The sequence below is a fragment of the Anguilla anguilla genome, chromosome 6 (genome assembly GCF_013347855.1).
Source record: "Anguilla anguilla isolate fAngAng1 chromosome 6, fAngAng1.pri, whole genome shotgun sequence".
Lineage (NCBI taxonomy): Eukaryota > Metazoa > Chordata > Actinopteri > Anguilliformes > Anguillidae > Anguilla > Anguilla anguilla.
This window is the reverse complement of record NC_049206.1, coordinates 55,055,476-55,072,764: the sequence shown is the minus strand read 5'-3', so window position 1 is coordinate 55,072,764 and position 17,289 is coordinate 55,055,476. Positions and strand designations below refer to the sequence as shown.

At 36.5% G+C, this 17,289-nt stretch overlaps 1 protein-coding gene and 1 long non-coding RNA gene across 8 annotated transcripts in view; both read right to left on the bottom strand.

Moving 5' to 3' along the window:
* Window positions 1–17,289, bottom strand: part of LOC118230344 (adhesion G protein-coupled receptor F5-like) — a 42,571-nt gene that overhangs the window by 9,538 nt on the left and 15,744 nt on the right. For 6 of the 7 annotated variants that reach the window (XM_035423257.1, XM_035423255.1, XM_035423261.1 and 3 more), the window contains 5 exons: window positions 15,599–16,927; window positions 15,322–15,363; window positions 15,128–15,187; window positions 14,651–14,714; window positions 12,621–14,419 (listed from right to left, as the gene is read on the bottom strand). In XM_035423257.1, the coding sequence (XP_035279148.1) occupies window positions 14,346–14,419; window positions 14,651–14,714; window positions 15,128–15,187; window positions 15,322–15,363; window positions 15,599–16,927 (1,569 nt within the window). In that variant the 3' untranslated portion in view covers window positions 12,621–14,345. Of the gene's footprint in view, window positions 1–12,620; window positions 14,420–14,650; window positions 14,715–15,127; window positions 15,188–15,321; window positions 15,364–15,598; window positions 16,928–17,289 lie in introns of those variants that run through there. The other variant, XM_035423258.1, reaches the window with a different exon arrangement.
* On the bottom strand, window positions 6,542–7,343 carry LOC118230346. The gene is made up of 3 exons (XR_004765831.1): window positions 7,265–7,343; window positions 6,853–7,017; window positions 6,542–6,582 (listed from the first exon to the last, which is right to left on the bottom strand). It is a non-coding gene; the product is annotated as an uncharacterized LOC118230346 (long non-coding RNA).

The following is a 17,289-nucleotide window of genomic DNA, read 5'->3' as shown; positions in this document are numbered from 1 at the left end:
CCCTCAAGGGGCATTTTACTTGTAGTTACCCCTTAGATTAGTTAAAATATCAGTTTTGAAATGGCGAGGTGAATCAAACTATAGATATATATATATATATATATATAATAAGCAACAAGCAGCACACTTTGTGAATGACAATACTTACCAGGTGTTGTGGTTGGTGTGTTGGTGGAAGTAGAGGGCTCTGGTTTTTCTTAAAGGACAGAGTATTAAATGTTATGATAAATCAATCAGTGAGTCAATCAATCTCACAGATATTTATTGCCCATAAGGGGCATTTTACTTGCAGTCACCCCTTAAATCAGTTAAAATATCAGTTTTGAAATGGCGAGGTGAATCAAACTATATATTTAATTTGCAACAAGCAGCACACTTTGTGAATGACAATACTTACCAGGTGTTGTGAACGATGTTTTGGTGGAAGTAGAGGGCTCTGATTTTTCTTAAAGGACAGAGTATTAAATGTTATGATAAGTTAATTAATAAGTCAACCAATCAAACAAATATTTGTTGCCCTTCAGGGGCAATTTACTTGCAGTTACCCCTTAAATCAGTTAAACTATCAGTTTTGAAATTTTGATGTGAATCAAACTATATATATATAATTTGCAACAAGCAGCATACTTTGTGAATGACAATACTTACCAGGTGTTGTGAACAATGTTTTGGTGGACGTAGAGGGCTCTGGTTTTTCTTAATGGACAGAGTATTAAATGTTATGATATGTTAATCAATAAGTCAACCAATCAAACAGATATTTATTGCCTTTAAGGGGCATTCTATTTGCAGTTATCTCTTAAATCAGTTAAAATATCAGTTTTGAAATGGCGAGGTGAATCAAACTATGTATATAATCTGCAACAAGCAGCATATTGTGTGAATGGTAATACTTACCGGGTGTTACGGTCTGTCTTTTGGTGGAAGTAGAGGGCTCTGGGTTTTTAAAGGACAGTCAATCAATCTAACAGATATTTATTGCCCATAAGGGGCATTTTACTTGCAGTTACCCCTTAAATCAGTAAAAATATCAGTTTATAAATTCTGATGTGAAACAAACTATATAAATATATATATATATATATATATATATATATATATATACATAATCGGCAACAAGCAGCACACTTTGTGAATGACAATACTTACCAGGTGTTGTGAACGATGTGTTGGTGGAAGTAGAGGGCTCTGGTTTTTCTTAAAGGACAGAGTATTAAATGTTATGATAAGTTAATCAATAAGTCAACCAATAAAACAAATATTTGTTACCCTTTAGGGGTAATTTACTTACAGTTACCCCTTAAATCAGTAAAAATATCAGTTTTGAAATGCCAAGGTGAATTAAACTATATATATAATCTGCAACAAGCAGCATATTGTGTGAATGGTAATACTTACCGGGTGTTGCGGTCTGTCTTTTGGTGGAAGTAGAGGGCTCTGGGTTTTTAAAGGACAGTCAATCAATCTAACAGATATTTATTGCCCATAAGGGAAATTTTACTTGTAGTTACCCCTAAAATCAGTAAAAATATCAGTTTAGAAATTCTGATGTGAAACAAACTATATAAATATATATATATATATATATATATATATATATATATATATATATACATAATCGGCAACAAGCAGCACACTTTGTGAATGACAATACTTACCAGGTGTTGTGAACGATGTGTTGGTGGAAGTAGAGGGCTCTGGTTTGTCTTAAAGGACAGACGATTAAATGTTATGATAAGGTAATCAATAAGTCAACCAATAAAACAAATATTTGTTACCCTTTAGGGGTAATTTACTTACAGTTACCCCTTAAATCAGTAAAAATATCAGTTTTGAAATGCCAAGGTGAATTAAACTATATATATAATCTGCAACATGCAGCATATTGTGTGAATGATAATACTTACCGGGTGTTGCGGTCTGTCTTTTGGTGGAAGTAGAGGGCTCTGGGTTTTTAAAGGACAGTCAATCAATCTAACAGATATTTATTGCCCATAAGGGGCATTTTACTTGTAGTTACCCCTTAGATTAGTTAAAATATCAGTTTTTAAATGGCGAGGTGAATCAAACTATATATATATATATATATATATATATATATAATAAGCAACAAGCAGCACACTTTGTGAATGACAATACTTACCAGGTGTTGTGGTTGGTGTGTTGGTGGAAGTAGAGGGCTCTGGTTTTTCTTAAAGGACAGAGTATTAAATGTTATGATAAATCAATCAGTGAGTCAATCAATCTCACAGATATTTATTGCCCATAAGGGGCATTTTACTTGCAGTTACCCCTTAAATCAGTTAAAATATCAGTTTTGAAATGGCGAGGTGAATCAAACTATATATTTAATTTGCAACAAGCAGCACACTTTGTGAATGACAATACTTACCAGGTGTTGTGAACGATGTTTTGGTGGAAGTAGAGGGCTCTGATTTTTCTTAAAGGACAGAGTATTAAATGTTATGATAAGTTAATTAATAAGTCAACCAATCAAACAAATATTTGTTGCCCTTCAGGGGCATTTTACTTGCAGTTACCCCTTAAATCAGTTAAACTATCAGTTTTGAAATTTTGATGTGAATCAAACTATATATATATAATTTGCAACAAGCAGCATACTTTGTGAATGACAATACTTACCAGGTGTTGTGAACAATGTTTTGGTGGACGTAGAGGGCTCTGGTTTTTCTTAATGGACAGAGTATTAAATGTTATGATAAGTTAATCAATAAGTCAACCAATCAAACAGATATTTATTGCCTTTAAGGGGCATTCTATTTGCAGTTATCTCTTAAATCAGTTAAAATATCAGTTTTGAAATGGCGAGGTGAATCAAACTATGTATATAATCTGCAACAAGCAGCATATTGTGTGAATGGTAATACTTACCGGGTGTTGCGGTCTGTGGTTTGGTGGAAGTAGAGGGCTCTGGGTTTTTAAAGGACAGTCAATCAATCTAACAGATATTTATTGCCCTCAAGGGGCATTTTACTTGTAGTTACCCCTTAGATTAGTTAAAATATCAGTTTTGAAATGGCGAGGTGAATCAAACTATAGATATATATATATATATATAATAAGCAACAAGCAGCACACTTTGTGAATGACAATACTTACCAGGTGTTGTGGTTGGTGTGTTGGTGGAAGTAGAGGGCTCTGGTTTTTCTTAAAGGACAGAGTATTAAATGTTATGATAAATCAATCAGTGAGTCAATCAATCTCACAGATATTTATTGCCCATAAGGGGCATTTTACTTGCAGTTACCCCTTAAATCAGTTAAAATATCAGTTTTGAAATGGCGAGGTGAATCAAACTATATATTTAATTTGCAACAAGCAGCACACTTTGTGAATGACAATACTTACCAGGTGTTGTGAACAATGTTTTGGTGGACGTAGAGGGCTCTGGTTTTTCTTAATGGACAGAGTATTAAATGTTATGATAAGTTAATCAATAAGTCAACCAATCAAACAGATATTTATTGCCTTTAAGGGGCATTCTATTTGCAGTTATCTCTTAAATCAGTAAAAATATCAGTTTTGAAATGGCGAGGTGAATCAAACTATGTATATAATCTGCAACAAGCAGCATATTGTGTGAATGGTAATACGTACCGGGTGTTGCGGTCTGTGGTTTGGTGGAAGTAGAGGGCTCTGGGTTTTTAAAGGACAGTCAATCAATCTAACAGATATTTATTGCCCTCAAGGGGCATTTTACTTGTAGTTACCCTTTAAATCAGTTAAAATATCAGTTTTGAAATTCTGATGTGAAACAAACTATATATTTATATATATATATATATATATATATATATACACATAATCGGCAACAAGCAGCACACTTTGTGAATGACAATCCTTACCAGGTGTTGTGAACGGTGTGTTGGTGGAAGTAGAGGGCTCTGGTTTTTCTTAAAGGACAGATGATTAAATGTTATGATAAGTTAATCAATAAGTCAACCAATAAAACATATATTTGTTGCCCTTCAGGGTCAATTTACTTACAGTTACCTCTTAAATCAGTTAAAATATCAGTTTTGAAATGCCAAGGTGAATCAAACTATATATATAATCTGCAACAAGCAGCATATTGTGTGAATGACAATACTTACCGGGTGTTGCGGTCTGTGTATTGGTGGAAGTAGAGGGCTCTGTTTTTTCTTAAAGGACAGATAATTAAATGTTATGATAAGTTAATCAATAATTCAACCAATCACACAGATATTTATTGCCCTTAAGGGGCATTTTATTTGCAGTTACCCCTTAAATCAGTTAAAATATCAGTTTTGAATTTCTGATGTGAATCAAACTATTTATATAATCGGCAACAAGTAGCATACTGTGTGAATGACAATACTTATTGGATGCTGCGGTCGGTGTTTTGGTGGATGTAGGGGGCTCTGGCTTATATTATATTATAATATATTATAAATAATGGTTCTTGCACAGTTCTTGACTCTAATGAATGAACGTTTTAAAAATGCATATTTTAAAATGCAGTTTGAATACTGTATTTGATGATCAAATCAAACACAAAACTGGCTACAGGTAGTTTTGAGTGAAGCATTAATCTCAAATAATAATAAACTAACACATACTTGTTGATTCATTGAATGAAGGACTGGTGTCTGCAGAAAGAGAATATTTAGAGATAGGTAGCAAAGGCCAGTGAACCACTGCACTTTTGGGGGGAAAATCTGTAACGTGTTGCTCAAAATGATAATTAGCATTCATACTCAGGTATTCACTTATCTGAATGAAAAAACTTTAAAAGATACACATGTAGAAATACTAATTGAACATTGTACGTGAAAAGCAAGCCTAAAACACAACTGGCAAAAAGCATTAGTGAGTGAGACACTTATTTGAAATTATCTTGAAGCAGAGCATACCTGTGGACGCAGGGGATGAAGCAGGGGTTTCTGCAGAAAGAGAAAATATTTAGACTAGGACAGTAAAGTGAACCACTGCTATAAATGTTTGGTGAAAATAAGGGTATCTAGTTCATCAAATTATTCACAGTTCATGCACAGTTATTTACTTTTGTGAATGACAAAATCTTTAGAATGCACATCAGAAAAAGTAGCTTGAATACTGCACTTGATGATCAAAACCAACACAAAACTGGCTACAAGTAAGTTGGGAGTGAAGTATTTGTTTCAAATTATAATGAACAAGTACATACTTGTTGATAAATTGAATGAAGGAGTGGTGTCTGCAGAAAGAGAGAATATTTAGACAAGAATAGTGATATGAATTAAGAAAAAAAAATCTGAATCTTCATCAAATTATAAATAATGGTTCACTCATAGTTTTTCACTTTTCTGAATGAACCACTGATTTCACTCATTTCCTTAGATGATTCACATCTAAAAAGGCAGTTTAAATATTGTACGTGACAAGCAAACCAAGATACAACTGGCAGCAAGTAGTTATGAGTGAAGCATTTGTGTCAAATTAAAATGAACCAGTACATACTTGTTGATACAGTAGAAAAAGGAGTTGTGCCTGCAGAAAAAGAAAATATTTAGATTCGGACAGTGAACTGAAACACTGATATGAATTTTCGGTGGAAAAAAAAAACGGTATCCTGTTCATCAAATTATGAATGACGGTTCTTGACCTTTATGAATGAAAAAAATCTTTCAATGATATACATCTGAAAATGTAGTTTGATTACTGTACTTGATGATTAAATCCAATACAAAACTGGCTAGACATAATTGCGAGTGAAGAATCTGTCTCAACTTATAATGAACAAGTACATACTTGTTGATACATTGAATAAAGGAGTGGAGTCTGCATAAAGAGAGTATATTTAGACAAGAATAGTAAAGTGAACCACTGATATAAATTTTTGGAGGAAACAAAATTGGTTTCCTGTTCATAAAATTATAAATGATGATTCATGCACAGTTGTTTACTTTTATGATTAACAAAATCTTTAAAATGTACATAGATTGAATACAGTATATGATATTCAAAACCAACACAAGATTGGCTAGACACAATTATGAGTGAAGCATTTGTCTCCAAGTATAATGAAGCAGTACATACTTGTTGATACACTGAATGAAGGAGTGGTGTCTGCAGAAAGAGAGAATATTTAGGTTAGGGCAGTGAAGTGGATACCTGTTGTGAATATTTGGCGGGAAAAAAGAGTCCTGGACTTTTAGGAATGACACAATTTTTGAGACACACATCTGAAAATCTAGCTTGAATACTGAACTTGCTGATCAAAACAAACACAAAACTGGCTAGATGCAATATTGAGTTGAGAATCTGTCATAATGAACCAGTACATACTTGGCTCCAATGTTGTTGATACATTGAATGAAGGAGTGGAGTCTGCAGAACGAGAGAATATTTAGAAAAGAGCAGTGAATTGAAAAGCTGATGTGAATTTTGCGGTTTTTCCTCAAATATCACATAACAGTTCCTAGACAGATGTTGACTTCTCTGAATGACAAAATCAGAAAACGGGAGAGAATATTTGGAATTAGTTAAGAGAGAAAAATGTGTCTCAAAATAAAATAAACCAGTATATACTTGTTGACACAGTGGAAGAAGGAGTTGAGTCTGAAAAAGAAAAGAATATTTTAGTTAGAGCAACACTGATGTGAATTATGGCGAAAAATAGAGTGTTCTTGTATTTGTTCTAGGAAATTTAATTTCAGTACTAATGATGTCAAAATACCGGTCATTTGTAGAAAATGTCACGCAAAAGATTGTGACACCAAAAAAGGAGATTTATTGTGAATGCAGTAATTGCCTATTTGATTATTCTACTCATTGATGGATGTGCTCAATGTTTGCTCTGGAGCTATAAGACATTGGTTGCTTTCTTACCTGGGTTTAGTTCACAGAATGGTCCATTGGGTGGAATGGCATTGATGCATCCACATGTGTTAGCAGTGATGGCGCTACAGTTGCTATACTTTCTGCAGCTCTCCAGTGACCAGGAAAGCTCCTCCTCACATTTGCACTGGAAACCAGAATCAACTGGGGAGCACACTGAGACACAACAGGAGAGAAATTCCTAGTGTGCCATTATTGGACTTTATTTCTCACGGCTGTACATTACCAATGACACATACATACTTCCATATATTTACTTCTGGTTAATCATTGAAAATAACCACGACAAGAAATGTTTAATAAAGTATAAATAAATGAAATGCTTATTGTTTTACATCTAAAAACAAGACATTTGTTTGAAATTACTGAATTAAAATTGAAGTTCAAAACAGAATGTGCTGACCTGTAGTGAGATTTACATCAGTGATTTCAATCACGTGGTTGAGTTCAAAAGGAAAACTGTCAGTGTTGTCTAAAAGTGACTTCAGTTGATCTACCACTGCGTCATCAGAAACGCTGACTTCGATTTCTATAATGTACTCGAGAAGTGGAAGTTCTGTGGCCAGAGAAACAGAAAGAGCAGTCTTCAGTCAGAAAGTTCTACCAATAGAGAGAAGCAATAAATTGTGAATGCAGTTATAGCCTATTTGAAGCCCAATAACTGATGAATGTACTCAGTGTATTGCTCTGGACCTATAAGACATTGTGTCATGGTTCTGTGTTTTCCTGTCTGTGTTTCCCTTGTTGGGCCGCCAGATGGCGGCACTTCTGTTTTGTGTCCTGCTCCCCCCTGTTTAATTGTATGATTGTTTTCAATTGTCTAATCATTGTTTTCTGGCTGTCTCGTTTTCCCTTCCCTTTCCGTGGCCTGATTGTTCATGGTGCCCTCCTGTGTCTCGTCAGTGTCTGTCTATTTAAGTTCCCGTCTCCTGGACTCAGGTGCTGGATCCTTGTTGATTGTGTCATGCCTCTGATCACGTTCCTGCCCTATGTGTTCCTGCCATGTTCTGTTTCCATGCGCTTTTGGATTTTGGATTTTCTGTGTTCTGTATTTTGAAGTTTTCCTTTGTGTTTGAAGAGTTGCCCTGCGAGGCCTTTTGTTCCCTTGTGTTCCCTTTTTGTTAAGTAAAGTCTTTTGTTCTACCCCTTTTGGAGTTTGAGTTTTTCCCCCTCCGCATTTGGGTCCTAACCCCCACGCACGCATCCTGACACATTGGTTGCTTTCTTACCTGGGTTTAGTTCACAGAATGGTCCATTGGGTGGAATGGCATTGATGCATCCACATGTGTTAGCAGTGATGGCGCTACAGTTGCTATACTTTCTGCAGCTCTCCAGTGACCAGGAAAGCTCCTCCTCACATTTGCACTGGAAACCAGAATCAACTGGGGAGCACACTGAGACACAACAGGAGAGAAATTCCTAGTGTGCCATTATTGGACTTTATTTCTCACGGCTGTACATTACCAATGACACATACATACTTCCATATATTTACTTCTGGTTAATCATTGAAAATAACCACGACAAGAAATGTTTAATAAAGTATAAATAAATGAAATGCTTATTGTTTTACATCTAAAAACAAGACATTTGTTTGAAATTACTGAATTAAAATTGAAGTTCAAAACAGAATGTGCTGACCTGTAGTGAGATTTACATCAGTGATTTCAATCACGTGGTTGAGTTCAAAAGGAAAACTGTCAGTGTTGTCTAAAAGTGACTTCAGTTGATCTACCACTGCGTCATCAGAAACGCTGACTTCGATTTCTATAATGTACTCAACAAGTGGGAGTTCAGTGGCTACAGAAACAGAAAGAGCAGTCTTCAGTCCGAAAAGTTTACCCATAGTGAGAAACAATCAATTGCTTCATTCCATAAGAATAGTTTTGAGATGGCCATAATGTCATAAAGTCAAATGTTCATCTCATGTAATTCTGCTGCAAGTAGTTGTGTGAAGAATTTGTCAAAATTTATGATAAACCAGCACACACTTGGTTATTTATATATTCATAATTCATTGCCAAACATGGGGATGAAGATGCCTAATTCCCACCCCAATTTGGAAATGGTCGATTGTCTGCAACCTCAGCTGCACTAATATTGTAAACCTCATTGGCTATCTTAGGCTGTTTCTACATTTAGTTCATTTGCTCAAGTCCACATCTTAAAGGCCTTATTTTTCGAGCCTGTGATGCACCATCCCTTCATGAGAATCACACTGACTCACCTTCTCTTTTCTCCCTAAAATGGTCCAGTGGCATATAAGCATCCGTGTGTGTAACCTACAAAGCAAAAAACACGGTGCTGAATAAAAAGTACCAAAAAGTTCATGTTAACACTACTGCCATTTGGGCCTTTACTCTATACAAAATTATTTTAATAACAGACATGTCTCTATTTTCTTCCAAGGAATTGACATCTGAAGTCAAGATACATAAAACTAGCACATGGGGACAAAATGACTGTATTTTAAAAAGAGCTCTACGGTGCTCCCATTTTAGGAGCATTTGATCCTGAAAATTGAAGTGTGCTAACTGGATAAATACTTCAGGAACACATTCACTAACATTGTGTGCTTCTAGATTTTTAAACTTCAGCACATTCGTCCCTTGGAAAAAAAAAAGTTAGCATAAAGCCTTGTTGAAGTGCATTGGGATCAATTTATAGTGCTATGAATATTCAGTTCAATATGTAATGCTAAGCAATCATTTAATTGAACAAGCAAAGGCTGTTCTTTGAAGGTAACCTTTTAGTGAATTGTGAAACTCTTGAACAAAACCTTACCTGAGATAAGTAGTCAGGGATATCTAAGAAGCCTTCTGTTCCCAAAATATTCCCAATCACCAGCAGGACAGTGAGGCCAAGTATTGTTTTTAATATTGCCATACCTGCATGGGTACAAAGACAATTTATTCTATTTTTATTCCTTTTTCATTTCAGCATAACCCAAAGGTCAACATGATTCAACAAGTAAATCCAATGTGGGAATTAAGTCAATAGAAAATAAAAATGAGCTATGAGGTATATTATTTAGCCAGGAAATTCCCATTGAGATACAAAATGTCTTCTTCCAGGGAGTCCTGGATAGCAGCAGACATTTAAATATTGTTTTATGCTAACAGGTTCACAGAAAGTTTAATCGAGCAATACACTGTATCAGGAATAAATATAAAACAATAACCCAAACATCGGTTAAACTCATGTCTCACATCACTCACATTCAACCAGAGGGAAAACTGTGTGTTTATCAGTCTCTTTTAGGTCAACATTAACATTATCTATAGACATTATCAAGTACATAATAACAAACCGAGAAAAAAAATGTTCAACTTGAAAGTAAATGGTACAATATGTGCATTACAGAAATAAAGTCCTTTTATAAACAATGGAAAAAAATTTGTAAAGAAAAGAGGTCACGTCCAATGCCAAGAATTTCAGACAATGTTTACACATAAAAGAAGAGGTATGTTTGTCAGTCTGCGCAAACAACCACTCTCCAAATGAGGGTCCTGTTTAGGGTTTAGTAAAAAGCTGAATTAACGTATTAAACTGCTAAATCTTACCGCAAATCTGCCGATCCTCCCTTCTGAAGGACTCATTTTTCAGTGAACAGTGAACATGACATTTGAAACAAGCATCTAGGGCAGACTAGAGGTGGACACGCCTACATTGAGAACTATGGGAAACAGTCACGTAAAAGCTCCTGAAGCTCGCTAAGAGGACCCTCAGGCAAGACAGGTTTATTTTACGAACTAGTTCTTTGTACTTTTATAGTGTCACAATTGAACTTTTAATTATTAAATAAACAACCCGTGTTGACAATTTGTGACCCAGAATATGATTAACGCAAAAACAAACAAACATGGATGCACAAAATGGACACACAAATCCATCCTGTAATTGTGAAAATTATTTCTGTGTGTTAACTAAAAGTTTACTTATGGAAGTCTACACTCATTTTTTTTTCTATATTCTAAGTCTGTGTTCTAGAACTCCAATGCTTTTGATTACCTATAGTGAGTGTTATATCAGCATTGTAATGTTCAGATAAGAAAATTTAATCATTTCTGATCTTACACCTTTAAAGGATAAATCAAATCTGGAATATGTGGAATGATGGTTTGAAAAGCAAGGGGTTTTATTATATTTTATTTCTGACATAGAAAATAACTTCTGAGAAAACAGCACAGAACAGGAACCTTTGAGTTAAAGTCACGTTGTATTTTTCAACAGCAGCAATTGTAGGCTATCAGGATTTTACATTACAATTAGTAATTCAACTTCATATCTGACTGAATATTTTCCCCCCTTACCATTACTGTCATAGGTATCAAGGTGACTTTCAACATTATCATTAGGACAAAAAGTATTTTTAAAACTTAAATATTAAACCTTTTTGGTGTCATGCCACTTGTGAATTATTAAGTTCCACTCTCACTGAACTATCACAATGTTGGTATTTGGCATTTTTCCTCAGTACAATTGTTAGTCAAATGATTGTCCTGTGATCGACTATGAAAGTGCTTATAAAAACAGATATGTGACAACTTACTTGTATCGAGGTTTCTGGTCATGCCTAACCAGAAAAAAATATAGCAAACAATGCGGTTGTTTCTAGATGCGCATACTTAACAGGGAATTCCACTGCAAAACAACATTAACCTAACTAACCAAGATGTCACTCATTAAGCCTCTCTTATAGTGATTGGCCAAAGCAATCTCTGAACAGAGATATCATCAGCAGTGGATGGTGTGCATTGGACAGAGATACCGTATATGTCATTATGGCGTACACCTCTACCCTTTCTCATTTTTGAGAAGTCATGTATTGTTATTAATTACATTTGATAAATACATAATCTCACCCTGTAATTGTAAGCCTGCATGCAAAGATAATTTGGTTCTAAATGACAGCATGGTATGCAATTTCTGCAAGTAAAATCTCTCTTACATACCCATGCATACAATAAGGCTTTGGTTTGATGGCTGCGCAAGCATGAGACTCATGTGTTTTCAAAAGAACGCAGAGACTCAACTAACCAGCTGTTTAATGAAAAACATTTAAGATTGACAGTGTGAAGGTAACTGAACCAAACACTGCAGACAGTCTAACTACATGGTAAGTGACTACAAACCCTACATTGAAAACATTTCATTTTAACTGGCTGTAGAACTGGTAAAACTCTACATTGATTTCTCAGACCCAGATACTTCTATCGTTATTTCCAGAGGAGGATAAGTCAAGCACTTTTGCATTTTGCTGTTGATGTGTTGTTTAGAAAAAAATCAATGAAAAATGACAACAAATAAACAAGAGACAATCTTGTTATTTTTGTCAGATAATTTATTTAAATTATTCATTTGGATGTGGAAAATATTTAGATTACCTTTCCTATGAGGGAATGTCAACAATGTCATTCATACTGTTACGCAACAAACCAAGTCCAGATGCACCAAAAACAGACAGAAACTGATCTAAAAACAAACCCAGACATTTATTAATCTAAATTACAAACTAAGGCACAAACGAAAACACACAAAGTTCACAGAACCAAAGATCTCCACACAAACTACAAGCCCCAATAGAAAAAAAAAACTCCCCTGCCTCATACTACTGGGCTTATATTGGGCCACAGGCAGGTGGAGGCAATCAGGCTATTAGGTAATTAAGCAACTACCTCCACCTGCACTACCCAGGCAAGCAGAGGCAGGGGATGCAACACCCCCACCCATAAGACAAAAAAGACAAAAACTAAAGGCCTTTTTTTTCTCTCTCTCTCTCCAAATTACTATACAAAACTAAACAAAAAAGAAATACCAAATGTCCACAAATTGTCCAGGGAAGCCGCCATCACTGCAGGGAAGTGTGTGTCTGTGCGCGGCGTCCTCGCCGCCGCAGGGAAGTGTGTGTCTGCGCGCGGCGTCCTCGCCGCCGCAGGGAAGTGTGTGTCTGCGTGCGGCGTCCTCGCCGCCGCAGGGAAGTGTGACTGAAATATTCTCCTGTTTTTAACCTCCACACTGCTTTTAATTACTGTTACACTGCTGTCTCTTTCTCCATTTGATGTCTGTAACTTGTTTGTCTACTGTCTTGTGTAACTTTGTGTCTTATGTCAAAAGAGATATCTATCTCAGTTGGGTTTATCCTTGGGGTTGGCACAAGTGAACAGCATGACTTTTCCAAAGTAAGGTCACCAAATAAACATTATTGGATATTAAAACGAATTTATAGCTGAGAGCTTGTTACTGGATAAAGTAATGTCAATTTTGCTGGATAAATATGGCAAAGAGTGAAAAGAGTGCCAACCAACCCCAGGATCCCCTAACTGTATGCCATCAATGACAGAATATAGTAGGGCTAAGAGTGTTTTAATAGACTCCATCATGAAATTCCTTCAGCATCTACATACAATTGACAAAATGGCCTACAATGAAAAGAAATAATGACAAGACAAACAAATACATAGCTACACAATGCACAATAGATAGCTCAAACAATTAACTGTCATCAAGGAAAAAATATATATGTTTTTGTGCCAAACATTATGGAGCTCGCTGCATGTCACATGGGTACAAAACAGACTGCAAAACAACCACAGCACAAAATGCTAAATGCTAAAATGTAATTTGCAAAAATTAAGAGAGACTTCAATTTACAGCTAGACTGCACATGGATTGGAATCAACTGGAAAAGAAAGGGGATTGATCATTTAAAAATGACCACGTTCACATTTCAGAAATTCCAACCTGTACAAGTTTGATTTGACTGACAGCAAACTATTCATTGTGTAATCAACTTTGAATTTACTCAATAAGAAGGTTAAAAGGACTGTCCTTGTTTCATACAAAACATTTTACAGTACAGGCAGGTGCAGCGCATTCGTTGTTCCGTCTTACAGGGAAACACCTACTCCAGGTGAACACTACAAAACGAGGAGCCCTGACTGGTGTAACTGTTTCCTGTTAGGCAGGCAGCTTGGAGAGCCGTTTTTATGGCATGGGCGTCCACGTGCAAGGTGATACCACTCGGTCTACAATGGCAAATCACATACACAATAGGGATGGAGAAAGACTTTTAAAGCAGGAGTGTCTAATCTTTCCTGAGACGGGCCTGTGTGGCTGCACACCTTTGTCTCCCGCAACAGTAAACCATCTGATTCAACAAAATCAAGGTCTTGACTGAAGTCCCTGATTGTATTAGACTAGAGTCCCTCGGGCTAAAATAAATGGCGGCATATACAGTGCAATTCAACAATGATATACTGTGTATGGGCAGTACAAATGTCAGTATGAATTTTGTATGAGTATTTCAAAGACTGTAGGACAAAATGGTGTTTACAAAATGAGAGGAAACTGAAGAATAAAAATATCTGGATAAAAAAAGTGCTTTCTAAACGAATAAAACATATTGACAATTAGCCGTTCGCGTGTCCATGGTCTTGAGGTATATGATCATATAACAACATAGACAGCCATGCCGAACAGCACTAAGTATTGAGGAAAGAATCTGAAGCAGCGTTTGATTGGCTTGAAGTTGCGGCTTCTGAGACATGGTATGCATCTGAAAAAAAAGGAAATATATTTCGCATTTCATTGTGAATTATAAAGTTTAAATAGGGGTTTCTATGACACTCTTAGATTTAAAAGACAATGCCTTGATTTAATTGGAAACGAGTTTTGAAGGGATATGTCCAAACAATTTAGACCCACACACACCAAACATAATGTATTTCAAATAATGTACAATCTCACACATATGCTTTATAGGTTGTTCTCAGTCCACTCTGCTTACCTCTTCTGCCTCGTCTTTGAAACAGACCCAATCCACTTGATGAAGAGGGACCTCCACTTGTGCTCTGTAAAATAAATATTAATCTTTCATGGCATACAGTGGTTTCGATCGAGCCCTGACGACTTGTTGTTTTGCTTCGCTGTACTTGTGCTTCTTCAACTCCGCCATTGCAGAAATGCTCTGCGAAAAACTGATTCCACCCCACAAACTCTGTAGCCACACCAAACCCTCCCCACACAGAAAAGTGTCACACCCAGAAACGCCCTGAACACATCTTAGAAGAAATACAGGAAGAGAAGCATGGATTCAGCAAACGTGAGCAAAGACAGAGATTGCCAGTGCATCATAGATATAACTGAGCATGATTATTTTATAGTATTTCAAGGTAAAAATCCTGCATAGTATGCCTTTAAGAAAACAGTTCCAGAGCAGTACCTTGCAGGAAGTGGATTGAAACACACAGTCGCCTGCACTTACCCTTGTGCGGTTGGAGCTTGTGTGTATAAATGAAAACCTCCCTGCTAATGCTGCTCGTATCTGCAGGAAAAGAACAGGCAATTACTCCTGGAAATGCCGAAGAACGCAAGAAAATGTTTTTTTTTTTTTTTAAACTTCTAATTGTTTCCAGCAATAAATTAACATATAAATAATGTTAAAACTCCAGAACTTACCCTGCTGTCTAACAGTATTCCAAACACTAAAACAAAGAAACCCTTCACAAGAAAAACACAAAGCATTAATTTTAGTTTTTAGCATCAGTGTTGGCAGACTAAATAATTGTGTAAGACGCAACCAGTATATATATATATGTACTGAAAATCAATAATTCCTTTAAATACTCTATACATTTTGCACATATCATTTTATTTCATGGAGATACATCAAATAAACTAAGCATAACGTAAAATCACTTGGATAAAACCAGAATGCATAAACATCTATGAGTACCTGTAATGAATTGAGAACGGTGAACACAATGTGGAGGCCAATGTTTTGTGGTTCGATCATAATTCCTAATCCGAAACCCCACGTGAGTCCAAAGAAAGGGGTGAGGACAGCGATGCACCTTGCGATGACCACCACTGCATTTCTTTCGTCTGTCTGGTTCTCTCCAGTTCCCCTCCTTATCAATTTATACAGTACCACAATCAGGATGATGAAATTTATGGCCACTATGGCCAGGGCAGGAATCACAAAAGCAAGGAGAGCCTTTGTCTGAAACCAGTTGAGCCAGCAGGCGTCGTCTGGCCGGAAGTATCCGTTCTGTGGTGCTGTGACTGCCACCGTGACGACGGCAATGATTAGGGGGGCACCATAGCCTACCGTGAAGCTGATAGCCATCATCACCCTCTTGGACATGTGAGAGAAGACCATGACCATGTGGTAAAAAAGCAGGACGCCTGAAATCAACATCCAGAAGAACAAGGCCAGGTAAAAGAAGTGGATGAAAAAAGTTGCAGCACTGCAGGGTCCGACTGGCGTCTTCACATTACTTATGGCCGCCCCGATGATGAACCATATGTTTGCGATCAGCAGGGACACAGCGATGTTGACGATGGTGACGTGCCGCATGTGCGATATGTTGTTTCTGGTGACGGCGGTCCAAACGATGGCTTCAATGATGAGACACAGGACCAGGCTGCCCATAGATATGGCCACTCCAATGTAGGTGATGAAATCCAAAATGCGTCTGAATGCTTCGGGGATGAAAGGTGACATCAATATGGAGAAGGAGGTCAGGTGGTTACAGACGCACGTTATGCTCTCGTTCCCGCCAGGTTGCACCTCGCACCCCGATGAGTCCCAGGCTGTTTCTGTGAAGTTCCAGAAGACACACTGTGGATTGCCCAGTGTTCTGTTTCTTATTTTGAATGTCAGAGTAACTTTAGCAACTGTGCTGTTCGTGTAGGCTAATAAGACGGCTCCGTTAATCGTGTTATTCGAACTGGTGAGGTTCCGTGGCGGTAAAACTATGTCCAGGGTAAGAAAGCGTACAGTAGTAATTTCAGATCGGGAGCTAGGCATCGATTGAAATACCATTACATTGTCAGTTGAATTAAAATAGGATATGTTGTAGTCCTCAGAGTATATTGCTTTGTTTAACTGCAGTGTGGATGTTGATATATTGGTGGAAGGGTTGCTGATGACCTTTACGATTTCCTCTACTGTATTCAGTAACTTAGAGCCGGTCCCGTTAGTGTTGGTGTTGTTGTTTAATATGTTCCAGGTTAAAGTTGTTTCTTCAGAAACTAAAATATCCACAGTATTCAGAAAATTCTGAAAATGAAACAGGAAAACTCAGTCAGAGTCAGGATCTTACTTACTGTGTGTGCTTCAGCCTTACATAAACATGATAATTAGTTGGCTTTTATATCTTTTATTTGGCACTACTATCTAATCATAGTCAATTATTATTATTATTATTATTATTATTATTATTATTATTATTATACATAGAAACGCTGTTCCCTTTTACAGCAGTGTATTGTTATCACAGTGAAATAAATATTTCCCACTCAGTATCCTCATAATATAATATCTTTTCATCACTTCTCATCGCCAAAAATCACATATTTCCATCTCCAAGATTTACATTGAAACAAACAAGGTATGTAAAACATTATGAATGTGAATATGAA